Here is a 21,539-nt window from a genome sequence, read left to right as displayed (position 1 = left end):
TCCTGAATTCATTGAGAGCTTTTCACTGTCTTCCACAGGACTTAAAGCATGCAAAAAAATAGCTATATGCAAGATTTGGTATCTAAAATGTTCTGTGGCCGGGAAACATCTGGAATGGAATGAAAATTGTGATTATCAATGTACCTGTTGCATCCATTTGTAGGACAGATCCAGTTCTCTAATTTATGCAAGTAATGAAGAAGGGGAAGTGAGATTAAAAAAAAAGGGGTTACAGAATATAAAAATTTATTTTGAACCATTGTCTGGGAAATATTAAAAAAAGAGGATGCATTCAAGATGATAGATTTGGAAGAGATTGTCTTACTCCCTTTATTAAAAAGGTAGAGTTCTCTGTTCTCTGCCAGTCAGTTCTCAGAGAGGATGGACACAGTTGTGATCAGCAGTTCAAATATCTGTAGGCTTTGTCGCTTGTGGCTGCTGCAGGAATACAGCCAGGTCAACACAGGCTGCCAGGTATTGCCACCTGGTTGACTTTGTACAAAACAAGTAATGCCACAGCCAATTAGTATCAATCAGCATCCTCAATCTGTGTGGTTTTCTCAGAAAAATTAGGTAGGAATGGAAGTTACCTCTGTTGGGAATCTTGGCAGGAAGAACAGATCTGGAATAAGTTTGGACACCAAATTACACTCTCATCACAAAAGCCTATCTTAGAAAATGTGTTGTGAAGTAGTTAGGCCTGAGTGGGAAGGCAGGCTCAGCTGGCACCCCTGTTGTCCCCATCCTGTGGTTACACAGGGCACAGGAGATTCCAAGGCTGCTTAGTCCTGTGCTTTCCCCCACTGCTGAATTGAGGCAGAGAAAGATGATATTCCTGTCACAGTTGTGCTGCAGGATGAATGAGAGCCCTGTGGTGTATTATACAGAGGGGTTGCTGAACTCCCCATGAGGCTGGAAAATCTGTCTTGCATTTGAAGGACTAAGGATTGGCTCATTTTTGGTCTGTACCATTGCCTTTAAATAGAAACACTATTGTAATTTTACTTCAGAATTATTATAAAGCAGTAATTTTTATAACCTACACATACAGGTTTTAATGCAGCACCAGACATGAACCAGTTTGTTCTTGCAGTTTTATATATATATTTTTATATGGATATGAGCATGAGAGCTGTTATTAGAGTCATGATAATCTCTTTTACTTCCTGTGAGATGGAACATACTTTTTCTGTTTTTCCTGAACATGTTCTTATCAAATTTACTGGATATTCTGATAGTATTTTTCAAAGATCACACAGTATTTGGAGTTCAGGTCCTATGGTGGATTCTGGTACTTGATTATTTTTGTCCTAAGTCAGACCCATAACACAAAAAAACCCCAAATGCTTCCTCAGCTTCAATTCTGCTCTCAGCTTCTTTTTTAAGAAATGAGAGGCGTTTTTCTGTTTTTTGAGAAATAAGATGATCCTTCACACACTAATTCATTCCACTTAGCTCATAATGATTGTTTCAGTCTGTCAGTTCTTTTGAGGACTTTGGAATTGTTTTTCTTACACCATTAGAGTTCCAAAGTGTCTACACAGACAGGTTATTAGCAAACAAAATAAATGTTTTAGACTCATGGCTCCTCTTGGAAGGGACCAAAGTATCAAGCTGAGGTAATGTGAGCTGTAACCGGCTGCAAGGAGAAAGGAAGCACAAAAGAACAGCAGGGAAATTGTAGAATGAGGCAGTTGAATAATTAATGTAAATAGGCTAATTGCTAATGTGAAATGAGCTTTCTTATTTTACAATACATTGTCCTTCTTGACTGCTTTTTAACTGGAAGCTATATTCTAAAGATTTGGCATGTTCTGAAGATAGAAGGCAGGAATTTTTCTTAGCAGGCATGGCAGACATTTAGAATGAGAGATAATAAAGAACATGTGAGCACAAAGGGGAAACAGGTGTGGTGTGCAAACAGTCTCACGAACATAAACAGGTCAGGTAGAGAGCCCAGACAGTGCAGGGTTAGTTAAAAATAATAATTTTTTAAAAAAGTGGCTTTTCAAGTTTGCATCATGTAGTTCTTTGCATAAGTGAAGAATATTGAGCAACTTTTTCAGAGTTTACTCCCAGGTGAATTTACTGAAAAAATATTGAAAATTAAATTCCTGTACGTTTTGAAGACATCTTCCCCTTTCACTTAAAACACTTTTAAGATTTTCTTCTCCATCTGCTACTGTTAGAGTATGCCATTGTGAGCAATTATGATTTTGCTTAGTAAGCCATCATGGTAGCTTACAGTATTTACTGTATTTTTCACTACAGTTCTGTCTCCATTTTGAGCTGGTCTGTGTGTGAGTACATTTCTCTGTTACTGCAGCTCCTTCAGGCTTTATCACATTACAAAAAACAAAGAGAGGTGTGACTGGATAGAAAGCTCGTCTGTTAATGCTTAGATATGAAAAATCATTTTTAAAAACCATATGATATAAGAGCAAGAGTTATCTGGAAGAAATCATATGTAAAGACATAAAAGTCATTTTACATAAAATAATGAGTGTTACACACAAGTAAAAAGCCCAGACATCCACCAAGGTTGCTTATAGTAAGACTGGAAGGAATTATGATTATTTGTTGGTGACCAAAGGAAATGCAGAAGGCCTTATTTGTCTGCCCAGCAGCCTGAATCTGAGCAGTGGTACCCTTTTACAGGTACTGTAGTCTGGTCCTTACCTGCTGGACCATGCTTTCTCCTTCTAGTGGCATTGTGGATGTGTCAATTGGAGTTTATCCATGCACAAGGTACTTTTAGATATCAGTCACTACCAGCACAAGACATTCAGCTGGTACTGTGCACCTTTAAGTGCTGTGTCTGTTTTCTCATCACTCCCTATGGCATACCACAGGTATCCTGTGCAGAACCTTGTTAGTCCTGGATGAATTGCTCATATCCTGCTTATTCTGTATCTAAGTGTCTATCAGCCATGCCTGCAGCTCTTGTTCCTTTGCCGGCACACTTACAAGAATGTGCTTACTCTTTCACAGGCTTCTGTATATTTTTTCATCTGCTTACAGCAGACTGAGTTATATTTATTATTTTATCTATTTAAAGCCCAGCAAACACTTGCAGACCTGAGGTCAGTAAATTTCCCTGATTTCTCAGAAGCTGGATGCCTTATTGGTCCTTCTTCTTGCTCTGCTAAGCATTGAGCCTGCAGTCCTATTGATCCAGCCTCAAGGGGAAAGATTACAAGTTATTAGTTTGACAGCTTCTCTGAAGTAATACTATTTTCCTGCTAAGCAAAGACAACTCTCTCAAACAGGGTACCAGCAGGTATTGTGTGTAGTCATGCAGGGGGGAAAGCATGGGGCTGAGAGAGAATATGTTGCTGGTTTAGCTTAATTCCAGTTCACCCAGTTAGAAGCAGATCATGACACTTGAACTGCTTTCCCTGCAGGAGGTAAACAGTAAGAGATGGTAGAGAAAGAAAAGGATGAGATTTCTGTGACTGCAGGCAACTAACCTGTGTGTGTCACTGCACTGTGTGCTGCTGGCATGGGGGCAGAATGGGGTGGAGTGAGGGAGACAGAAATTTGCCTTTCTCTTGCAAATGTTAAGGGAATGACAGCTTCCTTCCCTTTTCAATTTCAGAAAGGTCAGTTCTTCCTTCTTCTCCTGGCCTTTCAGTGAATGGGATTGTCAAATCACAAACTCATGACTCTTTTGAAGAGGAAAAGCTCCAAAAGAGCCATGCAGGTTGGCACACTGATTGGCATGGGCTCTGACTGCTTCAAACCCTAGCTCTCTATCCAAGGTTAACATCCATGATAAAATACACAAGAGTTCTTAATCCACAGTGGAGAGGACTGAGATCTAAATTATATATAATTCCACGGGCCATTCTGCCACTGCTGCTACCACTGCTTCTCACAATTAAACACAGCATGGATCTTTCGTGAGTGCCTGTGACTACTATAAATTCATTCCAATATGCTTGATAAAAGGAATCTTTTCGACTTGAAGTGTGCTATAAACATTTATAGATACTCAATCCAAAGTACAATAAAGTAATAGCTCATTAGTAATGGGACAGAACTCCCTCTTCTGTTTTCTCTCTTGATGCTACTGTTTACAGGGTGGTGACAGGAGCTTTAAGAACCTTGATGGTGGGAGGAGCAAATTATTCTGCACAGTTGCTCTATGAGTTCAGTTCCTTTATCATGTTTCATTCATGAAATTTAGTGTAAATGACAGACACCTAATTCCAGACTTTGTATTCAAAAATTAAGTAAAAATTTGTGCCTCCTTCTGTTTATAACTTTTTCGGAACTTGAGATGAAGTTGGTTCCTCCATTGAAGTAATTTCTGTTTCTGAGTAGTACCTTCAAACCCCTCATTCAGATTATCCTGCTGTGAGTTTGAGCCTAGCTGCTAACTCACTCACCTTAGTTTTATTGCTGGTAAGAAATGAGGCAATTTAGTGCTTGGTTTTTGGTGGCTTACCTGAGAACTGTGTCATACCCCAGGGGATGTCCGGAACTGGGTCACTGTCAGAGCTGCATATGGGTACTACACTGCCACTCGTTAGGTGTGAAGTTTTTACTATCCCAATGTTGTTCTCATTTGACTTTCAACAGTACGTCAGTGTCTGGTTCACTTTATTGAGTGATTAAAGGTAACTTTTCCCCCTGAGGAACAGCACAAGAAATCAATGTTCAAGAATGCTGCAAGCAGCTAGAAAGCACTGTAATTAACAAAGCTAGCCTAAGGTTCCCAAATCTAGCCAAGTGTGTGAGAAGAAAAATTAGTTATCAATATTATGCCTAGATTTACTTTTCTTTGAGCTAGATAAAGAAGTACAGTTTCTTAAGCAGTTACAGAAAATGCTTTGTAGAAATTAATCTGAACCTGCTGTTTTAATTTGAATATGGGAAATTACTCCAGATATACTATGATTTAAATTTGTACCTCTTTTAGCAATAAAGGTTCTAATAATTACTTGATTAAAAAAACATGTCAAATGATTTCTTATGAAATCAGTGATGTCATCTGGAAGCATCTCACAGATAAAAATAGATTTCAGATTTCAGATTGCTAATGCACCTAAAAAATAAATGTGTTCTTAAACTTTACACAAAGGGAAAAAGGAAAAAAAACCAAAAACATTTTCATTCACCTGAGAGAAAAGCATGTAAAGAAAGAACACAGTCTATTTTCTGCCTAGTTATCTGTTGAAACATTCAGCTGTAAAATTTGAATTTTCCAGGGCTCCATGTCAACTGTGGCTTTGTTTTTCTCCTCCTTTTGAGTGAGCTCTGCTGACACTGTGATTTACTAGTACACTTGTCATTTAGCTTTATGGAAAATGTGTCTTGACAGCTTCTTCAACACCCTTGAGATTATAGTGTTCTAGGTGAGCTGTAAGATATATGTGTTTTTAAAGACCATTGTGAGCATGTATATGTGGTTATGTAATCAGGGTCTTGTACTTTTTGCATCTATTAATTTAATTATAGAAAGGAGAAGGGCTCATCAGTAATTTTTTGATTGTGGTTTGTATTTTTTATTTAAAACTGAGGGTTTCCTTATTAGATAAAAGCAAACTGAGAATGCATTCCACTACTTTTCTTCTCTCTAATTCATGGCCAAGAACACTACCAGTAAAGCTTCCTTGCCTTGTACTCAAGCATTGCTGTGGTGGCTGCAGAGCCAGTGGCACAATGTGACTGCCTTTATCAGCTGGTATTCATGAGAGGCTGTAAGCTGGGCCAAATCTGTGGCACTAGTTTGGGTTCTTCCTGAAATTAAGAGTTTCACCTGGGAGCACGCAGCCACCCTCAGCTGTGCCATGAGGCACATGGAACAACACATGGAGAAAGTGCCCCAGGATCTAAAAGGCAACGCTTGCTGCTTGAAGTCAAACTAGAGGTCTAAAGAGTCCTGCTGGATGCAAGAAGAATCCAAACCTAACTTCCATGTAGTCAGATAAAAAGCATAGACACATCAATACAAATCAGTATCAATATGTAAGGACCAGTGGAAAACATTAGCAACTCTGGCAAGTTAGCAGCTTGTCAGAGGCTGTGGTGTAATATTTTGTTTACTACCATGTAACTCAATTATCTTCTAGACATTTCTGTGTTTGTTCATTGGGTAAATGCTTTTACTGGGAGACCATTGGATTAATGAAGTTTTATTCATAATGCATTCCCTATGTACTGACTAGCAAATCAATATTAGCATAAATAAAGCCATTTAAACTAGCAATGTAACACAAAGGCTCCAAAAGAAGGCTGAACATTCATAATGCTCAAAAAACGTGACCAGCCTGGGTATCACCTCTCTGTTAGTAAACAGCAGAATTACAAAACCTTTCCTACCACATGTATTCTGTGTTCACTATTGAAGACATTTGTTCGCAGCAATTTGACATGTGAATAAACCTTACTAAGCATGGGTGTCTGTGGAGAGCTTTGGGTTTCAGTTTACACACTAGCAGATTTTGAATAGCTAAGAATCATTACTCATGTCAACATTTTACTTTGCTCTTTCATTGAAGTCATTGTGAAGCTTCTTTGTTTAAGGTAGAACTACAGATTAATTGCCTTTATGGAAAATAATTGAAGAATTTATTCAGAGATTCATCATACAGAAAATTATTTGAATCCATCTGCTAGTCTAAAGCCAATGCAGTTGTCTTCCTCTTTATAAACACTGACATGGTAACTTTCTTCAGTGTTCTAAAACGTGCTTTCATTCAGTACATCTCATTTATTTTAAGATTTTTCCTAAGTAGTGCTATGATGTATTTCCTGTTTGCCTGAAGCCATAGTCTATATTTTGGTTGTGTTGTTACATCCAAGTAAAACATGTGAAACTTCTAATAAAGACAGTGAGTTCAGTTTTAAGTCCAAATTTGAAGTGTTGGGATTTATATTAGTTCAACAAAATAATGAAAAACTGGAATATGTATTGAAAATAAACATTCTTTGTTTTTATAATGAAACATTTTATTGCTTTTATACAGGACGTATTGAAAAGCTTTGTAACAATGTGAAGAAGGAAAGATTGCCTGAGAATTACCTTTTTCTAAAATTATTTTCCTATTTTTCTAGAGATGAGCTTGAGAAAGTGGCACTGTTGTTTTTCTCTGAGTTTTAACCCCTAAGGATTGCAGGCTTTTAATAATTTGGCTCATGACTGAATGTACTGCTTTTCCCTCCAGTTTTTACTTGTTGCTTTTCTGTTTTTACTTTTTGTGTGTGCTTGTGTGGGTGGGTTTTTGTTTTGTTTTGGTGTGTTTTTTTAATGCTTAGTGGAGACAATCTGATAAAGGCAGGGATACCCATAAAAGGTAGTGTTATAGACACATCTGCTTTTGTTTGCCTTTTTACAGTTTGTGTCATGCAGCCACCATGATTTCAGAATATTCTTGTCCAATTTCTGCTTTTCACTTGGCTTGATGAAATTTGCCAGTAGCTCCCTATTACCTAAGCAATTAATTCCTTTTCTACATTTAGTAAATACAGTTATTCTCTTTCCTAGCCATTTACAGCTCTGGCAATAGTGGCACAGGGAACTGCACTAGGATTTAATGTTGCTGTCTTGTTAATTTTGATAGAAAATCAGAGCATGTTACAATACTAAGTAAATTATTGTTATTCTTATTAGAAAGCTTTTTGGCAGCTGATTGTCTCCATCCAGGCTGTGTGGACATGGGTCTGATTTTTTAGTTCTTTATTTTCTGTACTTAATTACATGATGGAAAAATGGGTATAATGGGTCAAAACCTGCCTCAGAATAAATGGCTGCACAGTATACAAGGAGAAGTCTAATCAGGCCCTAGCTGTTTTGACAGAGTTTATGCTGATTTATTATATAATTTATTCAGGATAATATCAACCACAGTGTAAATATTATGTAATCCATGGGTGCTGAATTAAATCCCGTTTTCCTCTACAAGTGGTATACTCATGATAGAGCATACAAATGGTGGGGTAACAGCCTGCTTTTGGCTGGGATGGAATTAATTTTTTCTTAGCCCTCAGCAGCCTTTTTAAATGAATGTTCATTATTTACTGTCTCTTCTATACATCCGTGAATGTGGCCATGTTTTTAGAACAGATTCCACAAAGGAGCCAGTCTGCATTGCAGACTTAAATGTTTGTATGCCTAAGCAGCCAAGTATTCACAATTCAGAAGCACCAATACTAATTTATGTATCAATACTGAAATGAAATGAAAAAGTATATATTTGGTGTTAGTATATAGTATTTTTCTCATGTCCAAATTATTTGGAGACAAAAAGAAGCATCTTACTTATTAAGAAACATCAATATATTAAATGTGTAGTGTGGAAGCAGAACCTGCTGCTAAAATAAGTAAATATATAAGTATATCTATTAGCATTTAATTTTTTAAATAATGATTATGGATTTACATGCACTGTAAAGTATTCCACTCTTTAGTCAGTAAAGCTTATTTCAGAGAAAGTAAAATATGTAGCTGTTTTAAAAGACTGCACAGTTGAAGTTTTGTGCCTGACTTGTCTTTCTTGTTGAGATTAAACACCCATAGATTTGCAAGTACAAGTATTTCTTCTGACACTGTTTTGAAAAGAAAATCCTGGTGGTTAAATGTGCGTATAGGCTTGAGAGAAGGAAGATGCTGCAAGTAAATAAAAATCTAAGGAGACAGGTTTTTTTCCAAAACAATCCCGAGACTGACAGTAGTTTTAACACTTGCAGTTTTTCACCCTTGTCTTCCACTTGCAGGCAGTGGGAAATGGTAACATCTCCACGCGCTGAGTGAGCAGTGGGTCGAGTTCCAAATGCAGCTTGCACAGCCAGTCAGGGAACTGGCACTCAGTTCTCATTGTGATGCCTTCAGCGGGTGAAGTGTTCAGTGACTGCTGAATTTGAATTGCAAATAATTTCTGCTTTCATATATTTCTTTAAATTATTTTTTAAAGGAGCCTTTGATTCCAGAAAGGAATCCCGGAAAGGATCCAGAAAGGAACCCCCAGCTTCACAATGTTTCCTCATTGTCTGTGTGTTCAGAACTGTGCCCCCCATGCCCCCTACTGCAACTGCCCATCAGCCAGTGCTGGGCTCTGAGATCTCTGCAGGAAGGCCATCCCAGCCAAGGCTACTTAGCAGCAGTGCTGTTCCATGCACTGTTCTTGCCTTTGGTCCATGTGTTCCTCCTGGAGAGTCACCTGGCACTATTGCCTTGGAATGAGTTGTACAAAGCCAGGAAGGTTCTACTAGAAGACTACTTTAATTCTTCTACTTTGCCTTTTTTCAGAAATCCAAAGTAAACAAGAATGTTGCTGTGGGCTTTGTTTTGCGCAATTGATTTGGTAAAAGCTCAGTCTTTCATGTTTCTTCATGTCTGTGTTTCCCTCAGAAGTATTTAGGAGAAACAAGAGCCTAATGATGGCTAGAGTTATGAAAACATAAATAGGTCCCAGGAGGGCTTTTCCTCTTCCCTCTTCTTGCTCATGTAATTTTTCTCTTTTTCCTTGATTTAGATCTAATTTGCATACTAGAAGGTTTTTCTCTCTTGTTTTCAAATCCAGTAAACTGAGAATTTAGATGAGCAGTAACAAGGTGAGTAATGTAAACAAGTGAAATGCTTACAAAAGATACCCACAAACTAGAATTTCCCTTTTCTTGCTTGCAAGACCAAGACTGAATAAATATAAACATTCTGTCTGCCTGGAGAAAGGGTGACGAATACTGCCCACTAACCTTTTAAAAAAACTGTCACACTCTTCAATTTGCACACAAAACAAAATATCAGTGACTATTGTACCAGGACAGAGGTGTTTCGGTTTGCTGAGCCAGGATCAGAGCATAAATCAGTTTCTTTGCTCTGTGTTTATTACTCCACTGTACAATTTCTAGCCCTGTCAGGTTTTAGTGAGATATTTGTGTTCTTTACTGATTAAGCAAATTTCAATGTTTCAGTAGACACAGCAAGGTCTTAATATGTACTGCATGTGTCACATCATGCACCCATCACAGAAGTTTATTGATGGTCTGTATAGCTTGCTATAGCTTTTTTGTACATAATAGAAATAAAAATTCAATCTCATCTGTATTGTAAGGAGGTGAATGCATCCTACAGGAATAGTATTTGTAACAAAATTCCCTCCTTGGATTAGTGTACTGATATTTTCTCAAGTTTGAAGACCTCTTCATGTATATATAGGCCTGGAAGTATTTAATGATTTAAAAACCCAACCAACAAAAGCAAAACCAAAACCCCAGCCTTCCTGTTTTTCTTCCACTGAGTTCACTAGAACATCGAGGCTTCTCTCTTTGAAACACGACAGTGTTCCAACAGTGAAAACAGTACAAAATGAAATATTCTTGACCCATAATTTCTGACAATTTACTGATCATACATAGTGAACTACACACAGGATTTTCATTTAAGAAGCCACTGAAAGTGGAATGTTTAACTGTTCCATCTTTTAGCATAAGCTTCTTTTTAGAAGCTATTTAGACAAGAAGAGAAAACTCACAAAAATTAAAGGGTAGTAGCAGAGATTTAATGCAGGGATTTCAGGTCAGAAGAGCTTACATCTGAAGCAAAAAAAAAAAAAAAGAGATAAAAGGTTAAAAGTATTTTGTGCTCTATTTTTTCTTCTGATATATGACAATAAGGTAAAAAAGAAGAGAGGTTAAATTGCTTTCCTTCCAGCTAATGCATTCTATAGGCTGTTCTGAAAAGAAGAAAAGAAACCAACACTAGGTTTTGAGGAGACATTAACAGAAAAATTCACGGCTCTATTATACAGTGGTATATTCAGACACGTAATGCCAACACCTGTCTTTTACGTGCAGCATTGCTTGCTAGTGAATAAGGTGCAAATGTTTTGACAGTGGGTATAAAGGGTTTTTACAGTATTTGATAGTTGGATGTAGAATGAACTCTGAAGGAGACAATTAAGAGGTATATTTTCTGCAGAGTGCATAGGGAATTAACTGTGAGCTGCACTGGCAACAATGGATGTAACACACCTGATTTTCTGTAAACCTGAAGAAGAATACCCTTTATTGCTGCATTATTCATTTAGATGGGATTTTTTAAGATTCCCAGGGGAGTAAGGCATCTATTCCTTTCAGAATTTCGGTAGGTTTTTAACTGCTTTAGAGAACCTTATTCTTAGGGAATTAAGAAATCATCTGAGGACTGAGTTTGCTTTATTCTAAGAACTGTTGCACTCTGACAAAACAGAGAGCTGAATCCACATTGGAAAAACCCCCAAACCCACCAATCAAAAAAAAATTACCAAAAAAACCCTTTAAAAACTCCACCCAAACAAAACCAGTCCTTTATATTTTTAACTGTGATACTTTTCCTTGAATTTTTCCTGTGTATAGAGACTCAAGACATGCATCAACTAAGTCTTCAAGAAGAGCTCGTTTAGGACATGTTGGATTATCAAAGTGCCCCATCCTTGCCTAAAGGGATCTCTTGCCACCAGCAATACATTATTCCTCTGGGCCTTGGTTTGCTATACATGTCTATGCATAGCCCAGGGCATAGTTCCTATAGTGAGCAAGGCACACTGGAGAGATGGCTGAATCTCGCTGAGGTGTTGCTTCCCAATTCTGCATACGCCTGAAATGTGCCATGATGGTTACAAAGGAGAGGAATGGTGAAGAATGGCTAATGAGCTCCTGCTCACCTTTCCCCAGCACAGATTTATCTCTATCTGAGTTATGTTACTGCCTGCTCAACTCCTGAAATTGTGCAGAAGAGTGTGGAGCAAAGAAAACTTTCTCCAGGGGCTTCCTAGAGAGTCTCACTTCCTATGCAGCTCAGAGAAGACTAGCCCCGTACTGGCCCCTGAGTCCTGACATAACTCATCTGTGAGTGTATTTCAAATGTGTGTTTTACCTGTTGATTTCTAAGTACAACCCAGCTTTGTCTACCAGTGCAGTTCTATGGAGACAGGAAGGTTTTATTTACACATATTTTAGGTTTTGCTTTTTGTGATCTATTGCATATATTTTCTGTATTATCAATATCCATAAATATTACTAGTTAATAGGACTTAGATTACCAGCCTTCAGCACAGCATGAAATAGCTGCATTCTTACTAGCTGTAACTAGCAAAAGCATTACCTAGGAATTCAGGACCCCTTGGCTCTTGGGTTCTGACCATGACACTTCAAGCCAGAGTCTGGAAAAAAACAAAACAAGAAAAAACCACAATTCCCCCCCAACCTCAACAAACCTACCAGTTCTTGTGCTGGTTTTTTGTTTGGGTTTTTTATTGAATTTTTGTTGTTTTGTTTTTTGTTGGTTTTCTTACTAATCTTGGCCATTTATTTCAATGTCTAAATAGAAACAGAATTCTTTTGAAGATCTAGTCCCATGTGAGTTTGTTCTGCCTTAACAGCAGATGGTGAATAGCTTCAACAGCTTTGTTTCTATTACCAGATGTCTTTGATTTACTCCCTTGCTTTGCTTTCTGGCCTTTATTGCTTCTATTCTGAAATAGCAGAGGCAGAGCTATTGTTACCTCTCAGCTATAGCTTTTCTCATACAATACTATTGATCTCTTCTTGTGGCATTATTCAAAAAAGCATTGTGACTAAAGGGAAGGGAGAGGGTGAAACCTCTTCCATAGCAGTATACTGTAAGATCCTATTGCTGCAAATATTTGTGCATGTATTTAGTTGCGCATGTTACTCCTGCTGGAAACACCAGAGAAATGACCATGTATGTCTTCTATTTATAGATATTTATCATTAAAGGCAGATTGATCTTTTTATATAGACATGACTATATGTGGTACTTTAGACCCTTTGTTATTTTTTGACTATTTCAGGCACAGCACAGTCCATAAACCACCATACTGATAACAGTGTTCTTTAAACTCTGTGTGACATTGGCAGTCTCAAGGGTGACATAAAATATTCAGTCGAGACATCACTCTGCTGTAGATTAATTGTGTCCTTCCCAATGAACAACCAGAACCATATTCACTTTCAGGGTCCATGTATAGACTTGCACCTGTGGGAGAGAATTGGAAAAGTCAACCTGAGGAAACTTGCTTTGAGTGATGCTTTTCCTTGAGAGTATAAACCATAGCTGCTCTAGTTCTTCCACTGCAGGGAAGCCATTACTTCAGCTTCCCTACTTTTATGCTTTTGGTCTTTCTGAGTGGCTGAAGGAGCTGGGTTTTTCATCTTCTCCCAGACCAGAGATGGTTGCTAGTGTCATTCGAGTGTTTGCTCCAAGCCTTTATTATCCCACCTTATTGTGGGACCTCAAAAAGGTAAGATCTAGTCTAAGTTTTAGTTCCCCAGTTACATCTTATCTTGTATTGGCTCCTCATGAGCATCTTAATCTTCTGTGGGCTCTGGAAGCTCTGCCCCCCTCCATGAGGTTCACCGAGTGTTCTCAGAAGCTGCTCTTGCTCCTCCTGGCAGTGGCTCATCGTAACGCTGCCGTGTGACACAGTCTGTCAGCTCCTCTGAAACCACACTGCCTGCACTTGGATCAATCCCTTCTGAATTTCTGCTTACTTGTCTGATTATTTCTTTCAAAACTGATTGCCTTCATTCAGATTTTGGCCCCAGGCAGGTTTGATCTTTACTTCCAACTGCATGATTTTTTTTAAAATTGTAATGAAATAAGGAGAAAAACCTATGATGTAGTTTCCTCTCAACAAAACACAACTTTTGATTCAAAATGCCCAAGACCCTAAAACATGTTCTAAACAAAGTTATTTTTCAAGCTTCTATGGTGTTTTTTTCCCCTGACATTTACTTAAGCTATTTTCTTTCTTTCATTGTGAGGTGTAATCCAAATTTTGACTTTCAAATTAAGTCTTGAAGAGAAGAAGTTGCTTTGGAAATTTTTGGAAAAAAGTTTGCCATTGGGAACTTTTTTATTTTAAATGCTATATTTAGAGTAGTACGTCTGCCTAGCTCAGTTTTTCAGTTCAAAAAAATGGAAGGGTTTGGCTGATGCTAGGCAAACTGATCCTTCTCTCTTATGGCCATTTTATCACTATCTTTCAAATTATATATATTCTTATATATTGTTATATAAGAATATCTTTTCTGATTAGATCTGCCTGTATTATTGAACAAATATAGTCCCAAATATAGTCCTCCTATTCAGGAGTTATCTGCTAATTCCTCATAATTCCTTGTGTCTACTTATTTATTTACTGTTTACAGTTGCTCTCAGTGTAATGTGTTTTTATGACCTCTAGCATGTGAATCATTCATGTAGTGATTGCCAGGCATATTTGTATTCATTTGGGCTTTGATCTAATCCTATTGAAAACAAAGGAGATGTGGTATTGGCTTCTCTCTGGGTCCTGATTAGTGACCTACATCACCCTGGTTAGATGTCTGAAGTTGTATTAGCAGAATGGTCTCTTTCTTCTGCAGTTATTACGTGTGAATATTCATAATTGTTCATCAAATCTATTTTGCACAAGATAGAAGGCTTTTCATAATGGTCATGAAAGCGCTTTTGCCATGAATTCTTTCATTACATTGTTCTCATTTATTCATGCCAGTATTTGTAACACTTTTTCTGAGTAAGACCTCATGCACTGGAGTGTTTGAGATCAAGCTAATGGAAAAAATATGAAAAGAGAAAATATCAGCTGAGCAAGTAGCTTCTATGGCAGAACAGTAAATGAAAGCTTCTGGGCTGTGTTTGTACCTGCTGTCCCTCTAACCTTAGCTGGCCTCTTGGCATATACACATATAATATACATGTATTATATATAATATTTATTTTAAATATATGTGTGTGTGTATTAAAAATATATTGACCATTAAAGGCTGAATTATCTTTTTATATAGACATGACTATTACATGTGGTACTTTAGAGCCTTGGTTGGTTATAACAAAGGATGTGATGTTACTTTATCTGTATAATGGTGACAAAATAATTCTAGGCTTCTATTACATAGTTTATCTTCTTGGCAAAATTTATCCGCCTTGGATTCGTGCTTGGTGTGGCATTCTTGCATCAAATATATATGTATTTCATCTTGAGTTTCACCCAAGGATGTATGTAGGATAACCCTGAAAGCAGAGTGGCAAGCTGAGGTGTCATGGCAGAATCTTGCAGAATAGCATTTTCTGCTGCTGAGGCTCCTGTAAACTTGGAAGACAGCATTAGGATTTCTTAGCTGGGCTTATTAAATTAATAATGAACTCACCACTTTTCATATGAGCTTAATATGCCCTTAATGTTAGGATGTTCTTTTTCCTGTTTGAAAGATTGGTGGCAGTAAACAGAACATAATTACAACAAAAATGTTAATACTTGCCTATCATCATCTAAAAGTTGTCCTGTATTTTAAAAATGAAGCTGTTAGTTAAGAACATGCCAGCTGATGATGAATGTTCTATGATTTGAAATAACTGTCTTAGAAAATGTTATTCTCTCTGCTAAGATTCCAAGCTGCTAATATGTATAAGCATTAAAAAACTGGACCGGGCTGGCCCTTTTTTTATCTTTTTAAGAGATTAGCAAGAATAAGAGTGGGGGGAAATCAGTTTTCAAAGCATCAGTGGTTTCTATTCAATATAATATATATCATTAATATCCTAATTAACACAGATAAGAGCATTTGTGATTCCATACCTCTTACTGGAGCCTTGGAAAACCAAGTTTCTTCATTTTAGTTAAAACAATTTGAAATGTAGGGGTTTCAGAGATGTTGTCTATCTTTCTGAACAGTGCCACTCTTTTTCTAATTGTCTTGAGAACAGGATAATGTTTTTAAAGGGTAGAGGGAAACTTTCATTGCTGTAATAACTACCCTCTGAAGAATTGAACCAGAGAAAAATAAAATAACTGGGAGGCAAGGAGAGGGAGGAGATGGAGGGGAGAGATGATTTCTTGTGAGGTATTAACAGAATCAGGAGAGTAAAAGGGAAGAGAGTGGCTGGCTGATAATTTATTACACCATCTTTAGCAGAAAAGAGAATTAAAAGAAAAAAAGAACTTGGCTGTCAGTTATATAGCATTTTTCACCTATTCAATGTTATGAAGTGCCCAGAACAAAAATAAGGTCTGGCAAAGAAGATGGCATTGTGTGGAAGCCTCCAGTGTTTTAGCTCCACTGGTGGGAGTTGAGAGTAGGTGAACAGATTGTTTGCCATTAAACTAATCAATGCTAAATTAATTTCATATTATATGCCTGATAGTGATTCAAACCCTAAAAATATCCTAATAGTGCTCACTGTATAATACAACCACTCTTTTATTATAACTCTCTTTGTTTTACAAATCCTCTATATTCATCAAGACTGAATTGTCTAGTCTACCTCATTCCTTTTCAGGGCTGCATAACAGTTCTGGCACTGTTTGGAGAAGAGGTAGTTATAACAACACCCACTTCCTATCTCAGAAGTTATCAGCATGCCTTCAATCTAGAACTACAGTATAAATACTGATTTATGGTAATTAATGTAGTATTTGGTGGTGATGGCACTGTATATCCTTTCCTGTCATTAAATGCTCTGAGATTGGTAGTGTGACTCATCTACATTTATTTCCAGGAGAGATTTGTCAAGGAAGTAACCATCATAATCACTAATAAAACATTTAATGAATATTTAAATTAGGTCAGTTTGAGAGAAGACTGGTTTAACAGATACTGTGATTTCAGAATCAGATTTTGTGTAATTCTTGGGTACCTGGTATTGGGATGTGATGGTGCAGCTTCCCATAATATGCTGTGTCATATGGATTCATATTGGTACTGTCCTTTCATTTGACCAGAGCTGAAAAATTTTTAATAATTCATCTTGGAATACCTTCAACACAAGTATTTTGAATTTTGAAAAGTGCATCGATTGACACTGTTGCTGAGCAGTTACTTGCTGTTTCTAAACAAATGCTTATGTTTGCACTGCCTGTTTTTCATGTCTGGTGCAAAGATGATGCAATATCCTTCATAAAAGAGAAACGTGTGTCGTTCAGCAGACTATATATGTGTGCATTTCTTCTTAGTACTGAGGGTATTCCCAAGGGGATCTCTGAGCCCCATTGAGATTGAGCACCAAGTAAAACTGCAAAAGAAATTAGTATCCTGAAAGTAGACAAAAAATTGAAAGGAGATGTTTTTCTGCCTTTCCTAATATCACACAGTGCTTGCTTTTAGTACCCAGACCTCCTCAGTCCCTTCCTATGTCTCCCAGATGCACAATTTTCCTTAAGGACTTAATTAGAGCATTGCAAACTTTCAGGTAAACCCTTCTCTGTGCAAACTGATAATCCCTGAACTGTGTTTATTATTACTCTAAAACAATGTGGCTTTTCAGTACTTGGACTCCATGGGGCTCTCTCTAGGACATGTGTAGGATTCTACGATGAGAAGCAGTTCCATTCAATATTACATGCATTGTTTAGAGAAAGTTATGCCCACAGAGAGTAACTGTGGAATATGTACATACATTATTTACTGACGTATGTGCCATGTTCACATTCAGGATGGCCTAATTCAACATCTGCTCCTGATGAGAGTGAGCATCTGGTGTTTCACAGATAATTGAGACATGAGCTGACTGTCCTCTAGGTCGACCAGACAGACTGGAACCAGGCTCTCTGGGTAGATGGTAAGACCTGGTTCAGTGCCAGGTGTAATTCTGATCACACCTTTGTTGTAGGCTGGGATCAGAATAGGTTTTATCTGTTATAACCTCTATGCAAGCACAAGTACCAGCAACTTCAGTGTTGTGCCCCAGAATCAGAAGGAACAAGAGAGATGAAGATTTTTCCAACACAAAAGAGTAAAATGGGAAAGTTTTTGGAACTCTACTCCCATTAAACCTTTTCCTCCAATTTACCTATATGCATCTATAGATGTGTATCTGTGTGGATGTACAAAAGCAGGGAAATTATTTTTCTCCTGGCACTTGCTTTATGTTCCTTCCATAGGACCTATAAAGCAGTTATAACACAGTCTGCAGAACTGCAATACAATTGCAAGTATCAGAAATGCATTGCAAATTCAAGCTGCAATGCCAAGCTGTGCTAGTCTGCTTAAATGACAGCTTGTCCAGAATTTGCTGGTTTGATAGACCAGTTGCATTTATGCACTTCCTTTGAAAAAGAAGTAAGGATGGGAAAAAGCAAGTCTTAATCATCAAATTAAAAAACATATCCCACCAGACTCCATCAAAACAACAGCTATCCTTCAGAAGCAAACAGCATAAATATTGTCTCCATCTCCTCCTAGACTCCTCCTAGAAACGTTCCAGTCTTCAGAAGTTATACCATTGTGATTTCACTTCTGTTCAGTGTTTGCTGCATTTGATTGCCTCTGGCAGACCTGTTACCTGCATAACCATGGGGTGTTTTCTTGCCAGGCATTATCAGTCGTCAGGAAGCAGAGGAGTTGTTGATGAATAAATCTGAAGGCGCATTCCTGGTGCGAGTCAGTGAGAAAATCTGGGGCTATGCGTTGTCCTACCGCCAGCAAAACGGCTTCAAGCACTTCCTGGTTGATGCTTCGGGGGATTTCTACAGCTTCCTGGGGGTAGATCCAAACCGACACCCAACACTCACAGATCTGATTGATTTTCACAAGGTAACACTTGCTAGGTTGAGATCAATAGCTGAGTGGAATGGATTAATAATTTAATGAGGAGCCATGTAGCTTGAAACCACACTGGAAAATAGCAATGGCCATAATGAGAAAGAATATTGCACACTAAGCCCAGCTGTAACGTTCATACTTCCGTTGCAGTGAATCAGAAGGTTTTTCCCCTTCTTTCAAATGCTCCAGTATGTACTTGTGTCCCCTTATACAGTGTGTACTCTCCTTGGCTACAAATGGCCTAATAAGGGCTGACAGATGTAATGCTTTCTGAGCCTCTTTGCTGTGGAAAATTGGATTGGAAATACCATAGAAAGGTCTTTCAATGAAATTTCAGCATTTTTCTACCTTTGATGTGAGGGCTGTAATGTGCAAAAGCAAGAGAGTGTGACCCTGCACTAAAGAAGGGAACATGGACGGGCTCTCTTTTAGGGCTGTATTAAGGGTCACTCCTTATTACCCAAAACAATCTTGCAAGAGGAATTTACTATTCAACTTTAGATGGGTTTGAATTACTTTACCTCTAGGTTCTGTTTCTTGTTGCCAGACTGTAACTAAATAGTAGTACTGTTTCTGAAAGCATAAATTGTTTTCGTCTTGCATCTCCCTGTCTTCATCAGTTTTAATTCTGTTTTTTTTTTCTTAGCCACCCTTATAGTTCCTCTTCATCCTTTCTTTTCTAGTTCCTCATCCTATTTTATCCTTTTCTCACTCTTTCTCAGAGTAATTCTATAAATTTTTTGCTCCTCCTTTTCTTCACAGCTTTTAATTTTTAAAGTATTCAGTTATTTTTCTTCGAAATTCCCTGTCTTTTAAATCTTGCTTTTATCTCACTTGTTTTGCAGCATCTGTTTAGTGTTGACTTAGTGTCCATCAGAGATCACTATGACATTACATGACCACAAATTATATTTCCACATGGGGAGATGGTAGGTGTAGCATTTGACTAAAATATATGTCCTCCCCTAATTTAAAGAAAACCTTTCTCAGTGGCCACCTTGTCAAATCCCTAACACCCTTCTTGTACAGAATGTCCTTTTGGCAAATTTGGGTTAACCAGCTAGGCTGTGTCCCCTCCTAGTTCTCCCTTATTCCCAGCCTACTCTGCCAGCAGGGCCTGAGTGGCAAAAAGAGAAAGCCTTTGTGCTGTGCCAGCAGTGATGAGCAATAGTTAAACTGTTTTAGCCACAAATTCAAAGCACAATGTCACAATGGAGCACAGGCAGCTGTGATGTTCCATCCCAGCCAGCCAGCCCCAGTGCACCTGGAAAGAGTCTAACCAGGGCTTTGTCAGGGACAGAAAAGCAGACATGCACACCTCAAATGCAGATTATCAGGTGTTGGATGTGGAACCACTGGCTAATGTAGTTTTCCCTCTGGTCCTGATGGCGACAACCAATTCCAGCCATCTGTGTTCCAGCTATGTTCCTTTATTTTCATCACAGCTCACATTAGGCAATCACATTATTAGGAACACATCTATTTACAGACAGCAGTAGATCACTTGTCAGAAGCAGAATGGCTTTTAGTTCCTGCCATTTAAAAAAAGGAAAAAACTTGCTTAGGTGTCCGTGATAAGAGTTAATAGCTGCCCCAGCAGTAAGCCTAGGAAGGAAACCAGTTCACCTTTTATACCAACACACAATTCTATTTTCCCTGTCTAGCTTATGGCTGTACTAAAACTGGTACCTTTGGCAATCACCTCAGGAGGCATTTTATCATGTCTGTCACATGGTTTTCTTAGAGTCTTTTCTGCCTGCCTTCTCTGGTGAAGTACACTGAGGAAGGCTGGCATAACTAATTTTTTACTTGCTTATACTGATTGACTTCTTTTTGTTTCATTTTAATTAAAAAACTGAGAGGTCACTCAAGCAACTCAGCTTGCAGACACAAGGGGGTGGTAACCGTTAGCTGGAAGAACAAACCTTACAGAATATGGTGTGAGTGTGCATCTTCTGTGCATAGGTGCTGTGAGTACAGACTGCCTTTTCCTAGCAAGGGCAATGTCTTTCACCTTGCTGTCATCAGTCAGAAAGCTGTTACTGTTGTGTGTGAGCACTCAACATTAGCTCCTGCTCAGTCTGCCTGGGGGCAGCAGCATGGTATGACTGGCATCTGTCTGTTCAATTAACCCATGAGAACACCCTCTATAAGCATCTGTAGTTGACTTCCTAAGTAGTGCAGTGACTTACAAGTCGTACAAATCAGAGTCTCTTGTGTGCGCTGATTTCACTCTTTGACAGTAGCACAAGTTGCTACCAGCGTAAATAAGAGATAAACAAAGCATGAAGAAAATGATTAACCTATAAGATCCTTCTGATGGTCTGTAATTATTTTATCAAGTGTTTATTCATAATTGCTTGCCAGTTACAGAGGAGTAGTGCTGGCTACAGCTGTTCATCTCTGGCTGAAAAAATAGCCTTCATTGCTATTCTTAGAAGGTAGATGCGGTTTAGATCTCTGGTATTTTAATTGGTTTTATCATTCCAGGATGAAATCATCACATCCTCAGGTGGGGAGCTACTCCTGGAGCCATGTGGACAGCAGAAGAATCCACCAGACTACAGCCCTTTATTTGAATAACTGATCCAGGACCAACAGGAATTCATTCTGGATAAGTGTAGTAATAGATAGTTACAAAAGTAAACAATGGAAGTAGTTAATCCACTTTCAAAGCCACTGGTCTTGTGGCCAAAAAGTATCCTCATTAGGAAGCCTAAAATATTTCTGGTTTGCATCTGAACTATCATCATCATTTTTCATACTGCTAGCACTTGAAAGGTGAGAAATTACCAGCAAATTGCAAAAGAGGACTACTTCAAAAAAATTTTCAAGGGGTTGTAGCCAATTGCACGGAATGCTAAGCTCCTGTTCTAATTTTCTCATGATTTATACTGCAAGAAGCATGGGCAGGAGCCATTCACAGAGTACTGTATGAAGTATCAGTGTTGGTGAACAGAATCTGTGTTCCAAAACAAGTTTTGACTGTT

At 38.1% G+C, this 21,539-nt stretch overlaps 1 protein-coding gene across 1 annotated transcript in view; it reads left to right on the top strand.

Moving 5' to 3' along the window:
* SH2D4B (SH2 domain containing 4B) overlaps positions 1–21,147 on the top strand; it is a 95,692-nt gene extending 74,545 nt beyond the window's left edge. Inside the window, exons 8-9 of the mRNA XM_041474637.1 lie at positions 18,320–18,540; positions 21,040–21,147. Of these exons, the coding sequence (XP_041330571.1) occupies positions 18,320–18,540; positions 21,040–21,132 (314 nt within the window). The 3' untranslated portion in view covers positions 21,133–21,147. The remainder of the gene's footprint in view (positions 1–18,319; positions 18,541–21,039) is intronic.
* The last annotated feature ends 392 nt before the right edge of the window (positions 21,148–21,539 follow it).

Source organism: Pyrgilauda ruficollis, unplaced genomic scaffold, assembly GCF_017590135.1.
Source record: "Pyrgilauda ruficollis isolate IOZ18807 unplaced genomic scaffold, ASM1759013v1 scaffold11, whole genome shotgun sequence".
In the NCBI taxonomy this organism is placed as follows: Eukaryota; Metazoa; Chordata; class Aves; order Passeriformes; family Passeridae; genus Pyrgilauda; species Pyrgilauda ruficollis.
Note: the sequence above shows the minus strand (reverse complement) of the source record. Positions and strands in the feature narration are given on the sequence as shown.